The following is a 15,785-nucleotide window of genomic DNA, read 5'->3' on the forward strand; positions in this document are numbered from 1 at the left end:
TTGCTCATGTGTGATGTGTGCTCTCACATGCACACATCACACATGTCCGCCCACCATGTACATGCCAGGACGCACTCATGTACACCACACACAGCCCATGTCACACATGGTGGGTGGGTCCCATGTGCTTGGTACCTGTCGGCACAGAAAGGACCAAGACACCCCTCTGTAACAGCTCACACCAAAAGAGAGCCCTGCTGCTACTGCCCCCAGCATACACGCATGTGTTAGGGGGGACACACCCCATGGCAGCTCCATTGAGACCTCCTGTGCACCAAACACATGTGAGCTGCAGCTCACTCCCACCTCAGCCCCACCTGCATGCCCATGAACACACATGCACAGGTACACGTGTGCTACAGCCCCCCATGAGTCCGTGTCCTCACAGCCATATCAGAAACACATGGACAAAGTGGTGGACATAGGACTGCACAACCACCAACCCACGTCTCACCAATGCCACCCACCCACCCACCCACCCACAGCCCTGACCACCCCCCAGTTCTACTCCCATCAGTTCATGGTCCTGCGTCCCCGGCGCTCTCTAGGGTCCCCAAGCAGTCAGTGGCCTCTCCTTCCTCCAGGCTGTGTCCCTGTCCTGGCATATACTGGACTGTCACCAGCCTGCAGTGACTCCTTCAGGCGCTGCCCGGCAGTGGCTTTGGCACCTGCTTTTCTGGCATGGTGCAGCTGAAGTGTCCCATGCCATCCTGCCAGGCACGGGGCAGCTTCCCAAAGACTGAGGAACAAAGTGAGGGTGGCGCAGAGGGAGTCCAGCACCCTTCATCAGCTTCCCCCCCTCCCCACCTCAGTTTGCGCAGCCTGGGTGGCAGAGCAGAATGAGTCCCCAGAGCAGGTGCTGCATGGGCACGGGGATCCCCTGTGGGGCAATCCTTTGGCACATGGATCCCACACATGGCAGGTGCTGACGGGCCCAGAGGTGCCCTACACAGAGTGACCCCACAGGGGTCTCACACGCTGGGCACAGGGAGCCCACATTGACTGAGTACTTTATGGGCATGGCGCTTCCCAATGCCAGGTGTTTACAGGTACAGGGATCCACCCCACTGACCACTTCATGGGCACAGGGATTTCACTTGGGGGTGTTTTGTGGTCACTGGGGTCCCCTCATGCAGGGCACAGTGTTCCCTTTGTGGGTTCTATAAGGACACAGGGACACCCCCTGCCTCTACGGTCTCTCTGTAAGGACACAGGGATCCCAGCAGATCCCTTAGAATGAAAGGCTGTACAGCAGATCCTCTCCAGTCCGGCACTGCAGAGGTCCTCGGGTGTGGGAAGAGAGGGTCACAGTGAGACGCTGTGGGGGGGGGGGCAAAAGGAGGGACAAAGGACATGCCCTGCACCCTGGCATGCATATGCAGGGTTTAACCCCCAGCTGCCCGGAGCAGGCAGGGCCAGCGGCAGCCCATACCCCCACTCCCCGCACCCCGGAGCCCCCCCAGCTCCGTGTCCCCCGCAGCCCCTAACCCTAACGCCGTGCCCGGCGATGCCCGCTTACCTCCCGGCGGCGGCGGGCGCGGAGGGGCAGGAGGCAGGACACCAAGGACTTCCCCCAGCCGACCAAGGTGGCAAAGCACCAGCTCAGCCGGGTCATGGTGCCCCTGCCAGGGGCTAAGCCGGCGGGGGGAGGGTGCAGGGGCCGACCCCTGCCCAGGGCACGCTCGGACGAGCGGCAGAACCCAGCCGTGCGCCGGCCGCAACAAGCTCCGGTGCCCGGGCAGTGCCCCCGAAGTGCCCAGCCCTGGGCACGGGGCCGTGCGACAATGATGTGCTGGGGGGCTGCGGTCCCTCCGGGCCCTATCCCCCCCGCCGGTTCCCCAGCGTCGCCTGCGCGCTGGCAGCCAGGCAGGGAGCACCGTGCCCGCCCCTGTCCTGCAGTGCTTGGGTGGGAGCCAGCTCCGACACGCTCCCCCTCCTCCCCCTCCTCCTTCTCCTCCTCCTCCTCCTTCTCCTCCTCCCGCACACGGGGCTCGGGGCTTGGCACCTCCGGCGCTCACCCGCCTGCCCTCCGGGCACGGCATCCCCTAGGGTGGATGCCAAACCTTAACAGGGTCCCCCACTCCAGCGCCGTCAGTTTTGGGGGTGCAGGAGGTCGGACACCGGGGTTCGATCGCAGCTCAGTCCGCGACCGTCGCCCCGACCCTGCCTCAGTTTCCTTACAGTAGCCCCTGCCTACCCCCAGACCTAAGTGGCAGTGCTTACACACGGGCGGGAGGGGACTTCCCTCCCCCTCTGCCAGTCCTCCTTATCTCACCAAACCTCTCCTCGGGCCCCTGAGGACACAATAGGGACTCTCCACACGGTGCCCTTGCAGTGGGGTCTCTCCCCAAAGCCTGCCTGACTGACGTGCCGTGCTGTGGGGACAGAATTACCATGGGGAACCTCTCCGTGCAGGACAGCTCAAACCCGGGCACCTCCACCTCGCCATGGGGCTTGCACAGGGCAGGGGAACAGAGTTACAGGGTGCAGCCCCCTGGGCACCACACACCCCCCAAGCACCCATCGAGGTAGTGCCAAGAGGAGCAGGCAGCGGCACCCCTGGATGCTGCCATGAAACCGTGCTGGTGCCAGGCAAGGACCCATCCCTACAGGGCAGCTGCTGGTGCCAAGCGTGGGCAGCGCCCATGCCAGGCATGGGCACTAATTGCATTTGCCTTGGGAAGCCTCCCAACAAGCAGCAGCATCAGGGTGGGGGGGCAGGAAGTTTGGGTGGTCCCCCACACTTCACAGCTGTCCCCCACAGCTCTGTCTGGCACCCTGGGGGTGGTAGAGGGCTGGAGGGCGGAGGGGGCCAGTGAGCCTCAGGGAGGTGACATCACCGCTGGCTCCACAGTCCCCCACCCCCATTTAATTAGCAGATGGCCCCCGGCTCCCCCCCTGCCCCCCCACCCCGGCGGGCAGCGCCAGGCCTGTGCGGGGCCATTAGCTTTATTGGCTGTGCTGAACCGGGGCCAGGCCTCGTTAATTGAATTGCACCCACGCCAAGGATGGGTGAGAGTCTTCTCTGCCCCCTCCAGCCCCTGGCACCCCCACCCTGGCCCTTGGCTGGGGCAGGGAGAAGGGACCCTGCTGCCAGGCTGCCGCAGTGGCGCGGCGGGCAGGGGCACGTCCCCCCTGCAGGTGTTGGGGTCTTGCCCTCGCAGTGCCTGGCACGGGGCACATGGGTGGGTGCAATGAAGGGCACACACGGTGCCCTCTCAGCCTCTACACACACCAGCCACACGTGTACAGCTTGCACCCACACACACAGCCACATAGCCATGCTCGCACAGCCTGCACACACGTGCAATCACATGCACGCCTGCACCCGCCTGCGCGCACACACACACACACACACACACACACACACACACACACGATGATGCTGCTGTTCCACTCCCACCCAACACCCTGCCCAACCCCTATCCAATATGGGGTGCTGTACCCCATGCCCACAGTGGCACACACTGCAGGGTGGCACAGGGCAATGGGATGCTGAGGAGGCTGGGGTCACCCTGAGTACTGCCACTGGCTCCCCTCTGCTCCCCAGCTGCACCTACAGGCCAACACCCACCCAGGAACCAGGAGGGTGCTGGGAGGCCCAGGCTCCCGCTCAGCATCACTTCCTACTTTCACTTTGGTGTTGAGCGAGGCCTGGCCGAGGGGACACGGGTGTCCCCAAAGACATCCAGGTGACACAGGTAGGGGCAGCATGCTCTACAAGGAGGGGCATAGGCAGAGGATAGGACATGGGCATTGCTGTGGCCACCCACCAAGATGGTGGTGGGGAGCAGGATGGCAGTGGGTCCCCCTACCTGGACTGGTGGGAGTGGCTGGCATCGCCTTTGACATCCCCCCCACAGGGGGTTTCTCAGCCCCCAGTCGAGAAGGAGCCCACAGGACAGAGCTGACAAAGTACAGGGGTTCAGGCACAGTGAATGCACTGCTGGGTTGGGGGCTCCCTAACAAGAGGGAGCCTTATCCAGAATGCTCTGGAAAGAGCTTACACACTGGCTCTGGCTATAGCCCCCATGTGGAGGACAGATGATTGGGGAGGGTTGTGGTCCTTGCTAGGGGGGCTGCAGCTCCTGCAGGGGTCTCTGTGCCCAGGGGCTGTTGTGCATGGGGGTGGCCTCTGTGCCAGGGTCTGCTGCTGGCTGCTTCTAGAGGAGTATGGGTCCTGGACCCCCTCCACAAAAACTACAGGCAGGTTCTTCAGAACATTCCAAATTTCCATTCTTATTGGGGACCATCAGGGTCCCCCCATGTCTGACACTGTCCTTCTTCTGCCCCTGCAAAAACTGCATAGGGGGACCAGCCTTGCTGACCCTTTCCCCAGAGCTGGCACCTCCCCCAAAACAGGGAGCTGGGTGCTGGGGGCTAAGCTGCAGTGTCTGATGTGATGTGGGCTGGGCGGGCTGTGGCTTCTGCAGCCCCACCGACCTCCCACACTTCCTCCTGCCCAAGGTACAAAAGGAGAAGCAGGCAGGCACAGCGTGGGCACAGGGACATGCCAGCGCACCCACAGCACTCAGCAACCACCTCGAGGCAGCCCACAGCTCCTGGACACAGGTAAGGGCTTCTCTTCCCAGGGGAAACTGAGGTACAGGTAGGGTGGGCAGATGCCAAGATAGCTCATCCGAGGTCTCTCAAGAGCCCTGGAATGGGAGCACAGGCAGTCCCAGCCCGGTGTCCTGCTCCCTCACTGTGCCGTGGTAGAGGGCACAGGGCACTCACATGCTTGGGCAGGTTTGGGCACACCGGTGCACCCACTCCTGTGAGTGCACGTGCACCCTGCTGGGACACACATCCCGCCTCCCAACGTGTGCTGCCCCCCACCAGCCACAGTGACAAGTCACAGACCTGCCACCTCCATGGGCTATTTCCCTCACCCTGTCCCCAAGCTGCCACCCACCCCAAAATCACTGCACTGTGCCCTGTGGCCCCTCACCTCATGCCTGCAGCTCACCCAAACCCCATGCCAGCTGTGCAGGCAACATGCTGTGCCAGAGGGTTCTGCCCAGGGAGCTGAGCTTAGGGGGGCTGCATATCAGGGCTGGTGTGCCCCCTTGCTCAACCACCCAGAAGCATTGTTCATGATGTGAGTGAGGGAAGCGAGAGCAGAAGCAAAAGCAGCACTTCCCCTGCTCCAAACCCACATCCTGAATCCTGGCAAACAGGGACAGGGATAAGGACAGGGACACAATAGGGACATGGTGGGCTCAGCCCCAAGCACCCCCCAAGGACTGGGAGCAGAGGCTGAGGACATACAGGGGCAGGGCACATGGACAGCTGAGAGGGTAGAGGATGGGACACCTTTGTCCACCCCATCTGCTCTGCCCTATGTAGAGGGGGAACATGAGCAGGGTAAGGGGTGCCTAAACCTGCCCTCTCCCACCATAATAGCAGGCAGCTCTGGGATAGAGCTGGGGGGGAGCAGATGCTCTCGCTGGGACAGAGAGTTTGGAGATGACAGGGGAGTGCCAGCCTAAAACCTCTCATCGCTGCCCCTGCCTCTGCAGATCCCTGTGAACAGCCATGGCAGGGGAAGGGGAGCTTAGCCGTGTCATCAAGGACCTGCAGAGTAAGTGTGACAACCAGTCCCCTGCCAGCATGTTCCCTGCGTGGCACATCTCACCCTGGCCATGCCAGATCCCTTCTTGCACCCAAGTCCTGGGCAGTGGGGGGTGTCACTGCCAGGGGTGCTCCAGAGAATCCCTGGGCCAACCCTGCCACTGCTGCCTGCTCCCATCCTCACTCCTGGGACCCAGCAGTGCCCAGGAGGTGGCTGTGCTCCTTGCTCCCCCTTCTCCCCCTGCTCTCCTCCTTCATCCCAGGTTCCTCTTTCTCTCTGAAGAAAAGGAGGCTCAGTGGGGGATCTTATCACTCTCTACAACTATCTGAAATGAGGTTGTAGCCAGGAGGGAGTCAGTCTCTTCTCCCCAGTTACAAGGGTTAAGACAAGAGGAAATGGCCTCAAGTTGTGCCAGGAGAAGTTTAGAGTGGATATTAGGAAAAATTTCTTCATGGAAATGTTTATCAAGCATTGGAACAGGCTACCCACGGAAGTAGTGGAGTCACCACCCATGGAGGCATTTAAAAGACGTGGGGATGTGGCATTCAGCTGCATGGTTTAATGGTGGATTTGTAAATGCTGGGTTAATGACTGAACTTGATCTTGGAGGTCTTTTCCCACTTAGATTCTATGATTCTATGATTTCATCCACCATGAGAAATCCCCGAGGCCAGTTGTTGTGAGGCAGTTGAGGGAAGAGGGGTAGGATGGGAGAGGGTGCCATGCCAGCCCAGCCCTGCCATCCTGCAGAGACCGTGGTCGAGCTGAAATGCAGCTACCAGGAGCAGAACCTGCCGGTGACAGACGGGAGCCGGGAGCTGCACAGCCTCTGTGCCCAGCTAGAGTTCCTCCTCCAGGTACTGCTGCTCCTCCATCTCTGCTGCTCGCTGCCTCCTTTCCCCTTAGGCACAGCTAAGAGCAGAATGGACCCTGTGTTAGCCATTCAGGGGCTGGAATAACCCCACCCAGCATTGTCTGGCCCTGAGCATCCCCAGCCACCTGGACCAGGTTCTCCCTAGTCCACATGTGTAATTACATGTGCTGAAAAAGGGTAACTGAGGTATGGAGCCAGTGAAGAGAGGGACACCTGGACCAACCCTGCTGGGGGATCTGGCTGGATTCCAGCCCCACAAGGGACAGGCTGGGGAGAACAGGGGATGTCCTAAAAAAGGAAGTCCAAGCTTGTACCTCTGCCAGTTTGACCTCAAGGAGAAGAGGAGCTTCTTTGGGCAGCGCAAGGACTATTGGGACTTCTTGTGCCAAGGCCTAGCACGGTGCCGGCAGGAGCATGAAGGCATTCACTTTGTCACCTCCCTGGACAAGGTGGGCATGGGCTGGTGGGATACCCAGGGACTTGGGCACACACACAAGCTTTTGCTTGCTTGTGGGTGCACACGCACCTCTGCACAGGCACACCCTCACTTGGGCACCAAGCATTCGCCCACTGGTGCTATAAATGGTTTTGTCCCCTCTGGGATCTCCACTGCACCCCAGGCCGAGCCCTGGGGACCCTCTTTCCCTGCATGGGCTGGGAGGGAGGTGTGTGGAGGGGCAGACTGGAGTGACAGGGATTGATAGCCCCCTCTCCCCTGCAGCTGAAGACCCCTGTGGGCAGGGGCCGAGCCTTTCTGCGGTACTGCCTGGTGCACCGGCAGCTGGCAGAGTCCCTGCAGCTCTGCCTCCTCGACCCTGAGAGCCTCTGGTGAGAGCAGGGGCACACTGAGGGGATGCTCGTGGTGGTGGGGGACATGGCCAGGGTGGGCAGTGCCCTGCAGCACCCAGTCAACAGACGTGCTGCAGGCACGTGTACCTGTCCAGGGCATAGAGGGATGCCTGTTTTGTGGTTGCAGCGAGTGGTACTACGCCCGTAGCCCCTTCCTGAGCCCCAAACGGCGAGCAGAGATCCTGGGCAGCCTCTATGAGCTGGACTGTGTCACCTTCCACCTGTCTCTGTACAGGAGTGACCTGGACACCGCCTGGCCCATGTTCTCTGAGTGAGCTTGGGGACACTGGGGGCACCAGGGGCATTGGCAGCACTGGGGATGTCAAGGGCATCAGAGGCACCTGGGGTTTAGCATTGCAGAGAAGCATGTGTGCATTGCCCCACTGCCCTAGACCCCACACGGCACTCCAGATGAGCCAGCTCTCCATATGTGGCCCCAGGAGGGCACAGTCACTGGCACCAGCATGCACACCCTGCCTGTGCCTGAAAACATGCCACATGCATGTGTACACACACACAGAGCCATCCTGTGCCGAGTATATCCCTGCTGCAACACCGTGACGCTGTGACATCTAACACACAGGGGCACAGGTATGTGCTTGCACACCCTTGCCCCGGGCACACTTGTGGAGGGCATCATGGATACAGCTGTTCCAGCACACTCACACCTGTTCTGCTGAAATGCAGAAATGCTGAAATGCTGTTCACATGCCCGTGTGCACAGACTGTCACAAGCATACATGCTGGGGTCGATGGGTGCCACATGTTCTGTGGGTGCTCAGGCTGGTGGCACCAACATCGCTGATCCCCTGCCCTGCTGCCCCCCAAATTCCTAAAGGCTGCAGTGCCCAGTGAGCCTAAATGGAGGGTGGTGATGCCCTGTTCACCTTGGGGGTGACCCAGTAGTCCTGAGCCCTGTGTCCCCTCTAGGCCACTGGTACGGCCCAGCCCGGTGATCAGGAGCAGCCCAGCAAAGACAGCCCTGCAGACAGACAGGATCGGCACTGTGGCACATGGATGGTCCAATGGCACTGGCCATCCCACTGTGGCACTCCATGGGCCACCAGCCCATCCCTGCCCATCCACCTCAGCTGCCCTGCAGGCAGGAAGTGTGGAAATGGAAAATATAGAGGAAGATGTAGAGGATGGGGAGGTGAAGAAGGACGTGGAAGAGGAGGATGAAGAGGAAGTGGAGGAGGATGATAGTAAGGATACAAAGGATGTGAAGGTGGAGTATGTGGAAGTGGACGTGGAGGAGGATTTGGAAGAGAAGCATGAAGAGTTGGAGGAGGATGAGAAGGAGATGAAGGGCGTGGATGTAGAGGAAGTGGAGGATGCACATTGGACTGGCAAAGCAGCCCAGCCTGATGGTGCTGGAGAGCCTGGCATGTCCATTGGCACAAGGTGCATGCTGGGGTCCCTGTCACTGGTGCCCAGACAGCCGGGTGGGACAGAGGAATCACTGCAGGCACTGGTGTCGCAGCTGAGGGCCGAGCTGGGTCAACGTGAGGCGGCGGCCCAGGCGCTGGCGGCGCGGCTGGAGCGGGCGGACCTACGGCACCGGCGGCAGGAGGAGGGCAGTGCCCGGCGGGCCCAGCTGTGGGCACGCCAGGAGGAGGCACTGCGGGAAACCAACACCTTCCTGCAGCGGGCACTGGAGGCAGCGGTGGCAGCGGGGGACCCGGGGGCACTGGCACGGGCACAGGAGGAGGCACGGGGCTGGCAAGAAGTGGCAGAGGAGCGGGGCACCCAGCTGGCCAGGGTGCTGGCGGAGGCGGCTGCGCTGACCTCGCGCCTGCAGGAATGCCAGGAAGCGCTGGTAGCGGCAGGATGGACGGACGTGCCGAAGGATGCTGGTACCTCAAGTGAGGTGGCTGCCGTGGAGGAGGTGCTGCGGCAGGCACTGAAGCTCGCCCGTGGTCCCCAGGAGCTCCCACGAGCCCCCCAGGCAGAAGGGGAGCCCAGCACGGTCACAAGCATGGCCATGGTATGGGCAAGTCCAAGGGGATCCCGTGGTGGGGTGGGGGGTTGGGGTCCAGGATTGAGCTCCCACTCTCCCCCAGCGCTTGGCCAGCCTGGCTGCCACAGCTCAGGAGGAGACCTGGCAGAGCCGGCAGCAGCTCCAGGCCCAGCGACAGGAGATGGCACGGCTGCAGGAGGAGCTCAGCAGGTTGGGCAGGGACCCCTTTTTCCACCACCCATCACCCCAGAGTGGGACCTCCTATCTCCACCTGCCACATGGTTCCCCCTGGGGCTCCAATGATGTCCTGCTTGGACACAGCCGAACAGCAGCTGGGGATTGCCAGGGGGAGAGAGGGAAAGATTTGAGGGGCGAGGACTGGAGGGAGGGGTCAGTTTGGGACCAATAGGTGGGTGGAAGGGTAGACGGGGAGAGAGTTGGAGTGGTTTGGCGTTTGCAGATAGAGGGAGGGAAGGAGGGATCAATTTAGTATGGATGGAGATGGGACGGTGGATGGAGAGACACAGGGATGAATTTGGGATGAGTAGATGGGTGGGTGGGCACAACACCAGGGGTATGGATGTGGAGAAGGATGGATGAACAGTGGGAAAACGGATGGGTGGCAGATGGCAAAGTGGCAGTGAGGGTGGGGAGAGAGCTTGAGGATGGATGGGCAACAGCAGAGAAAAGGGAGGGAGGAAAGGAGGGAGGGAGCGAGGGAGAGAGGAACCAGCGGCGGGAGGCTTATCCGCATGCATGGAGGGACGGAGAGATGACCAGCTGAGAGACAGGGGGACCGTGTCGCCACTGCTCCGCGGCAGGGCCCGGCAGGACGGTGAGCGCTGGGCATCGGCGCTGCAGCGGGCGCAGCGGGAGGCCCTGGAGCGGGAGGCCACGCGCGGAGCCGAGCAGGCACGGCAGCAGGAGCTCATCCGCGACATGAAGAAGCGGCTGCTGGAGCTGCTGCGGTGAGAACCCCGGGCACTCCACGCAAGGGCAAGGGGACCCAAACCCCTTTGCCCAGAGGAGGGCACCAGAGCCCAGGCAAAGCCAGTGCTGACCTCTCCCCTCCCGCAGGGAGAAGGATGCCCTGTGGCAGAAGACAGAGGGCATTGACACCCCGGTGCCCAGCCCGGTGCGCCGCGACCCAGGGCTTTGTGCCCGCTGCCACAAGGATTTCCGCCTCCTCTCCCGGCGGTACAGTTGCAGGTGGGCTGTGAGGGAATGGGGGTTGGCACTGGCACAGTGCGGGGAGGGCTCGGCTCTCACCTCCTGCTCTCTCAGCAGGCTGTGCCAGGGCAAGGTGTGCCACACCTGCTCCGTGGACATGGGCAAGCACGGCCGCTGCTGCCTGATTTGCTACCAGCAAAGGCACCCGCAGGCCACATGAGCGGGACAGCATCCCTGACGCCATGTCTGGGACACCTCCTGCCCTGGCTGCCTCCTCTTGGACTTACTGGGGTGTCCAGGGCCTGCTGCAGGTCCTGCTGCCCAGCATTTTGGGTTTGTGTCTTTCTTGCGGCTGGTCCACAAAGAGGAAAACTACTCATTTCTGCTAGCCCTGTGTCTTCTGTGTCATCCATCAGTCGCTGCCAGATTGACACTGGGGTTGGGTGCAGGGTGGGGAATGCTGGTGAGGGGGTGTTCAGGTTCTCCTGCGGGGGAACCATCCCTAAAAAGGGGGTCCTAGCTGCAGCCAGGGTGAGCCACTGCCTGCACCATCACACAGTGGGGAGAGTAGACATTTGCTGATGTCCCCATGGTTATGAACCCCTCGGAATCTGGATCAAGGTCAATGGAGGAGCAGTATGGGACTCCAGCGAAGAGATGTGTAGGTGTAGGGCAGGCATCATGAGGCCTGGCACACAGAGTGGCAGGTGAGTCCCCAGCAGGGTCACAGTCCCCTCTTCAGCTCCTTGACCCCAGTCAAGTGTCAGCCCCAGTTGCCCAAGCCAGGGCGGAAACATCCCGGTTGTGTAAGGCACAGGTTCCCAGCCCTTTGCACAACAATGTCCTGACACCATGGCTGGGGGGGAGTGGGGGTGCCTGGGGTGCTGGTACCCTTCAGGCAGGGGTCACAGGGCTGGCTCAGTGTGAGGGGCTGCTCAGAGATCTTTCAGTGATTTGCTCTGCTGGAGTTGAGATTGGGGTTGGAAAGGGAATGACTTTGTCCCCAGGTGGGATACACTCCACACAGAGACCATCAAAGTGCCAGGAGCAGTCTGGGGAGCTGTAGGAAGCAAAACCTGGGCTTGGGTCCCCTGTGGGGATACACAGGATGCCGAACCCTGTCCTGGAAGAAGGGTTACCCACATGACAGGCTCAGCAGGCAGCACTGTTTTGGCCCTGTCCTGCCATGTATCTTCCCGTGGCAAAGAGGAAGCAGACATGGGTGACAAACCCATCAACTCCTTTATTCCTGGATGGTCACTGGGTAAATACACCATCCCCACAGCAGGCTCACAGAGTCCACAGGGTCACAGGCTTTGTCCCAAAGAGAGGGGAGGGTGGACACTTGACATAACTCCCCTGGCAATGGGGTCCTACCACCTCTCCACCCAAGCCTCCTTCCAGTTGGGGTCCAGCATCCAGTGGTGGCCCTGCCCATCCCCATGGCATCACCACCCACATTCCAGGGGGCTGGATGAGGATGCTGAGGTGTGTGGGCTGCTGGGACCTGCTGGTACCCACAAGGGCTGGATCCTAGAAGAGCTCAGAGGGTGGTGGATGTATTGCCAGAGGTGGAGGCATAGGAGGCACGGCCGTAGCGGGCAACAGCATCCTTGCTGATCAGCCCACGCTGTGCCAGGATCTTGAGGAAGCTGTTGCGAAACTTTTGACCGATGAAGGCGTAGATGATAGGGTTGATGCAGCTGTGGGCAAAGCCCAGGACCTGCGTGACAGAGAGGGCTGTGTCGATGCGGTTCCTCCTCTCACAGGTCTCCGCAATGGCTCGCGTCCTCATGAGGGTGTCGCTCACCAGTGTGATGTTGTAGGGCAGCCAGCAGATGAGGAAGACCAGCACCACAGCGAAGATGACCTTCATGGCCCGCTGCTTCTGAGCATTCTTGGTCTGCAGGAGGGTGTGGATGGTGATACCATAGCAGAAGAGCATCACCAGGAGGGGCAAGATGAAGCCGAACGTCTGCGGCAGGATCCGCAGCACCACCCGCCACTTGGCCGTGTCCTCGCCACTGATGCGCTCATAGCACACGGTGCCGTTGTTGGGTGAGTGGAAAGCCTCACGGAAGAGCAGCACGGGCAGAGAGAGCAGCGTGGAGAAGACCCAGATGCCCAAGCAGACAAACTTCACCCAGTGCCTCTTCTCAGTGGCAGCCCGTGTGGCATAGACAATGGCCAGGTAGCGGTCCACACTAATGCAGGCCAGCAGAAGGATGCCGCTGTAGAAGTTGGCTTCCTGCAGCACGGAGATGGCTTTGCACATCACAGTGCCAAAGACCCACTCATGGGCTCGGTAGACTGCCCAAAGCGGCAGGGTCAAAGCGAAGAGCAGGTCTGCCACGGCCAGGTTGAGTAGATAAACGTCGGTGACGGAGCGGCTGGTGTGGATGGAGGTCACCACCAGCACCACCAGCCCATTCCCCACCACACTGAGGATGAAGACGAGGCAGTAGATCACCACCACCAGGTACTTGTTGAGGACAGAGCTTTCAGGCCGGCACGGAGAGGATAGGATAGCAGTGTCAGGCATGGCTGTGCTGTAGTCATAGGTGTAGTTGTAAAGGTAGAAAATGTTGGAGAAATCCCCACTGTAGGACAAGGATTCCATTTTGCCTGTGGAGCACAAAATGGCATGAGCATGGGATCGCAGTGTTGTGGACCAGGGATGACAGCACCTTTGGGTCCTCTGGCATTTCCATTGTCCCTCAGGTCCCCTCCCGGGCAGTGGGCAGCTGTCCTTTATCATTCCACTGTGATGGAGGACACAGCATCCACACTGTGCCAGGTAATGGTCAACACTGCAGGTAGACACTGCTCCTCATATACCCCCTCGTAAAACTCCCCCTGCATGCCTCAGTCTCCTGCATTTCACCCCAATCCTGTCCCTATCCTGACTCCTGTGGAAGAAGAGGTTCCCCCATAGAATAATCATCTCTTCTCAGTTTGGGGGCTTCCCCATCAATGTAGCATCACATCCCTCCAGGAGACATCTGGCTCCTCCAGAAACCCTGGGCTACCCTGCTTACTTTTGAAGGTGGGACCTTCAAAAGTCTCTCAGCTCTTTGGGCATGTCAGAGCCCCTCAGGCACCTCCAAAGTTCTTCAAGAACCCCTGTATCCCTCCAGCCTCTCCACGCCCTCATGCATTGCTGCTGGGATGCTTGGAATGGAGCTGCCCCTCCTGCCACCTCAGCCTGCAGCAAGGCTGTGGTCATGGTGCCTGGGGCAGCAGCACTCAGGAAGGTCTGAAGGTGGTTTTGTGCCCTTCCTCCACCTCCTGGTCTTGCTCCTGCGGGAGTGGTTTGAAGCCCCAGGCGGAAAGACACGTCGCACTTTGCAGGCAGCTTTGGAAATATTACATCTCTGGTTTTCCTGTTGCTCAGCTGGGCACTGCCATGTCCCCCCTGTGCTTGGCCTCAATGGGGAAATCACAGGTGGCAGTCGCTTTTCCTGTCTCTTCACACATAGGAGACGGTGAGCTTGCTCTGCTCCTGCCTCCCCAAAGACCACTGGCTTCCAGTCTTCTCTCAGAATGGATCTGCACTCTTGTTTCACTCTGGTTTCACCCCTCTGTCCCATTTATGAGTCCCCAACCCTTCCAGGGCTTGGAGATGCCAGGACTGCTCGGGTGCTGAGTACCCCCAGTGCTGGGGTCCCTGGGACCAACTTTCCCCTTTTGCCTCATGTGAACTCCCTGCTGCAGCTGGGCTGGTGCCACTGCCCAGAAAAATCTCTCCCTGGCTCTGCTGTATCCTCTCTTGCAGTGATCCAGGGATGGAAATCCTGGGATGCTGACCCCAGGGTGGTGATGCTGGGATGCTGATGCCTCAGCATCCCAGAGGACCGCAAACAGGGATGCTGCCAGTGCTGATGGGGGAATGTCCTCCCTAGTGGGGCTCCCACAGGCACGGGACAGAGCCTGATGCCTGTGCTTCCCCTGCATCTATTTCTGGCTGCTGCGTTCTGCCTCCCCACTCCCAAATTCTGGTGGTTCCTCTGGAAACGGGTATTCCCCGGGTACAGCACACATGGACACCCCATAGCTGGCCCAGATGAGGGGAACAAGCAGCACTCCATTTCCCCTCCTGACCCTGGCAGGGCTGGGGGACAATGGGGTGGCCCTGGGGCTCCCAGCGGGGAGGAAAGAGGGACATGCCACGGGGAAGGATCCTCCTAGCTCATCGCTGTGCAAGGAAATGGGAGCAGGTTTTTTCCCCACCTCACCAAAGGCTGATGGCCCTGGGGACTATGGAGGTTTTGCACCCCAGATGAGCCCTCAGCACAGCTTTGAGTGCTCTCGCCACCACCTCCTTCTACCAAGCAGGCTCTTGGGCAGCTGCAGCAACCCACCCCAACCCCCAGGCTGCTCCACGTGTGAAGGGGCTCAGATGGAGCTGTCAAAGCCCAAGGAAAGCCACAATCTCCAGTGGTGCACCCCATGGACTCACTGCTTGCTGCTGTCGCCGTCCCCTCAAATGTGGAGTCTTCTGCTCCCAAGTTGTTTCTCACTGGGAAGCACACAGGTATGGGTTTAAATCCAGATGTCACCCCCAAAGGGCTCCAGTACAAAGTCTGGTGGGATGCAGGGCAGCACCAGACCCAGGGGTTTTGCCAGCTGGAGGATCCCTCACCTGCACCTGCTGCCGTGCCACCTCCCAGTACCCCTTTCCTCCACCGCCCACTTTATACTGCCCAGGGAGGAAATGTTGCAAAATCTTCTCCCAGAATGAAGAGGAAGTGGCAGCCAAAGGGACACTTCCGTGGTCCCCCCAGATGCCTCTCCCAGTCCGAGGGGAGTCCGCAGCCCTCTGTCACCCTCCTGTCCCAGGATGGCCCAGGCCACACTGCACTGGGGGTGCACCCAGGGGTTCATTGTCATCCCTGCGATGATGCACCCCAGGGGTCTCCAGCTGGGGGTCTCCAATTTGTCCCCAGGCCCTCTGTGGATAAGGAGATCTCCTTCAAGGCACCTCTGAGTGCTGCAGTCCCTCTAGGAGAGCAGAAGGTCTCCAAGGCCGTGGCCAGAGGGTGATGGCAATGCAGGGCTCTGTGCCTCAGTTTCCCCATTGATAGAGTAAGGGTGGTGTCAGCATTTGGTGGAAGCACAGGGGACTGCAAGGCTGGCTTGCCCTCTGTGGGGGAACCCCCTAGAGTAGAGTCCCATGTCCCTCCTGCCCTGGCTGTGCCTTGCCAAGCTAAGCCAAGTCAAGCCATGCCACCAATTCCATCAGACAGAGCCGTGCCCCTGTGCCAGCCCCGCAGACTAAGGAATGCTGTGGCTCCGAGTACCCCTATTGCTTTTAGGGGAGAACTGCACACAAAGCCATTCCCCATGCACCCCCATTA

At 60.4% G+C, this 15,785-nt stretch overlaps 2 protein-coding genes across 4 annotated transcripts; one reads left to right on the forward strand and one right to left on the reverse strand.

Moving 5' to 3' along the window:
• The first annotated feature begins 3,565 nt into the window (after nt 1-3,565).
• On the forward strand, nt 3,566-10,816 carry RUFY4 (RUN and FYVE domain containing 4). Of its 3 annotated transcripts, XM_059852830.1 has the most exons (12): nt 3,566-3,701; nt 4,468-4,572; nt 5,523-5,584; nt 6,326-6,432; nt 6,773-6,898; nt 7,171-7,277; nt 7,426-7,569; nt 8,229-9,285; nt 9,362-9,468; nt 10,080-10,226; nt 10,336-10,467; nt 10,546-10,816. In XM_059852830.1, the coding sequence occupies exons 3-12, from the start codon at nt 5,539-5,541 to the stop codon at nt 10,646-10,648; spliced, it is 2,076 nt and encodes a 691-aa protein (XP_059708813.1). In that variant the 5' UTR covers nt 3,566-3,701; nt 4,468-4,572; nt 5,523-5,538; the 3' UTR covers nt 10,649-10,816. The 3 variants fall into 3 exon arrangements, with proteins under 3 accessions (XP_059708813.1, XP_059708812.1, XP_059708815.1); XM_059852829.1 differs by having other exon boundaries at nt 10,336-10,816; XM_059852832.1 differs by lacking the exon at nt 7,426-7,569 and having other exon boundaries at nt 10,336-10,816.
• Nucleotides 10,817-11,651: 835 nt separating this feature from the next.
• Nucleotides 11,652-15,249, reverse strand: LOC132330465 (C-X-C chemokine receptor type 2-like). Its single transcript, XM_059852833.1, has 2 exons — nt 14,888-15,249; nt 11,652-13,053 (listed from the first exon to the last, which is right to left on the reverse strand). The coding sequence occupies exon 2, from the start codon at nt 13,046-13,048 to the stop codon at nt 11,972-11,974; it is 1,077 nt and encodes a 358-aa protein (XP_059708816.1). The 5' UTR covers nt 13,049-13,053; nt 14,888-15,249; the 3' UTR covers nt 11,652-11,971.
• Between the last annotated feature and the right edge of the window lie 536 nt (nt 15,250-15,785).

The sequence above is a fragment of the Haemorhous mexicanus genome, chromosome 8 (assembly GCF_027477595.1).
Source record: "Haemorhous mexicanus isolate bHaeMex1 chromosome 8, bHaeMex1.pri, whole genome shotgun sequence".
Classification (NCBI taxonomy): domain Eukaryota; kingdom Metazoa; phylum Chordata; class Aves; order Passeriformes; family Fringillidae; genus Haemorhous; species Haemorhous mexicanus.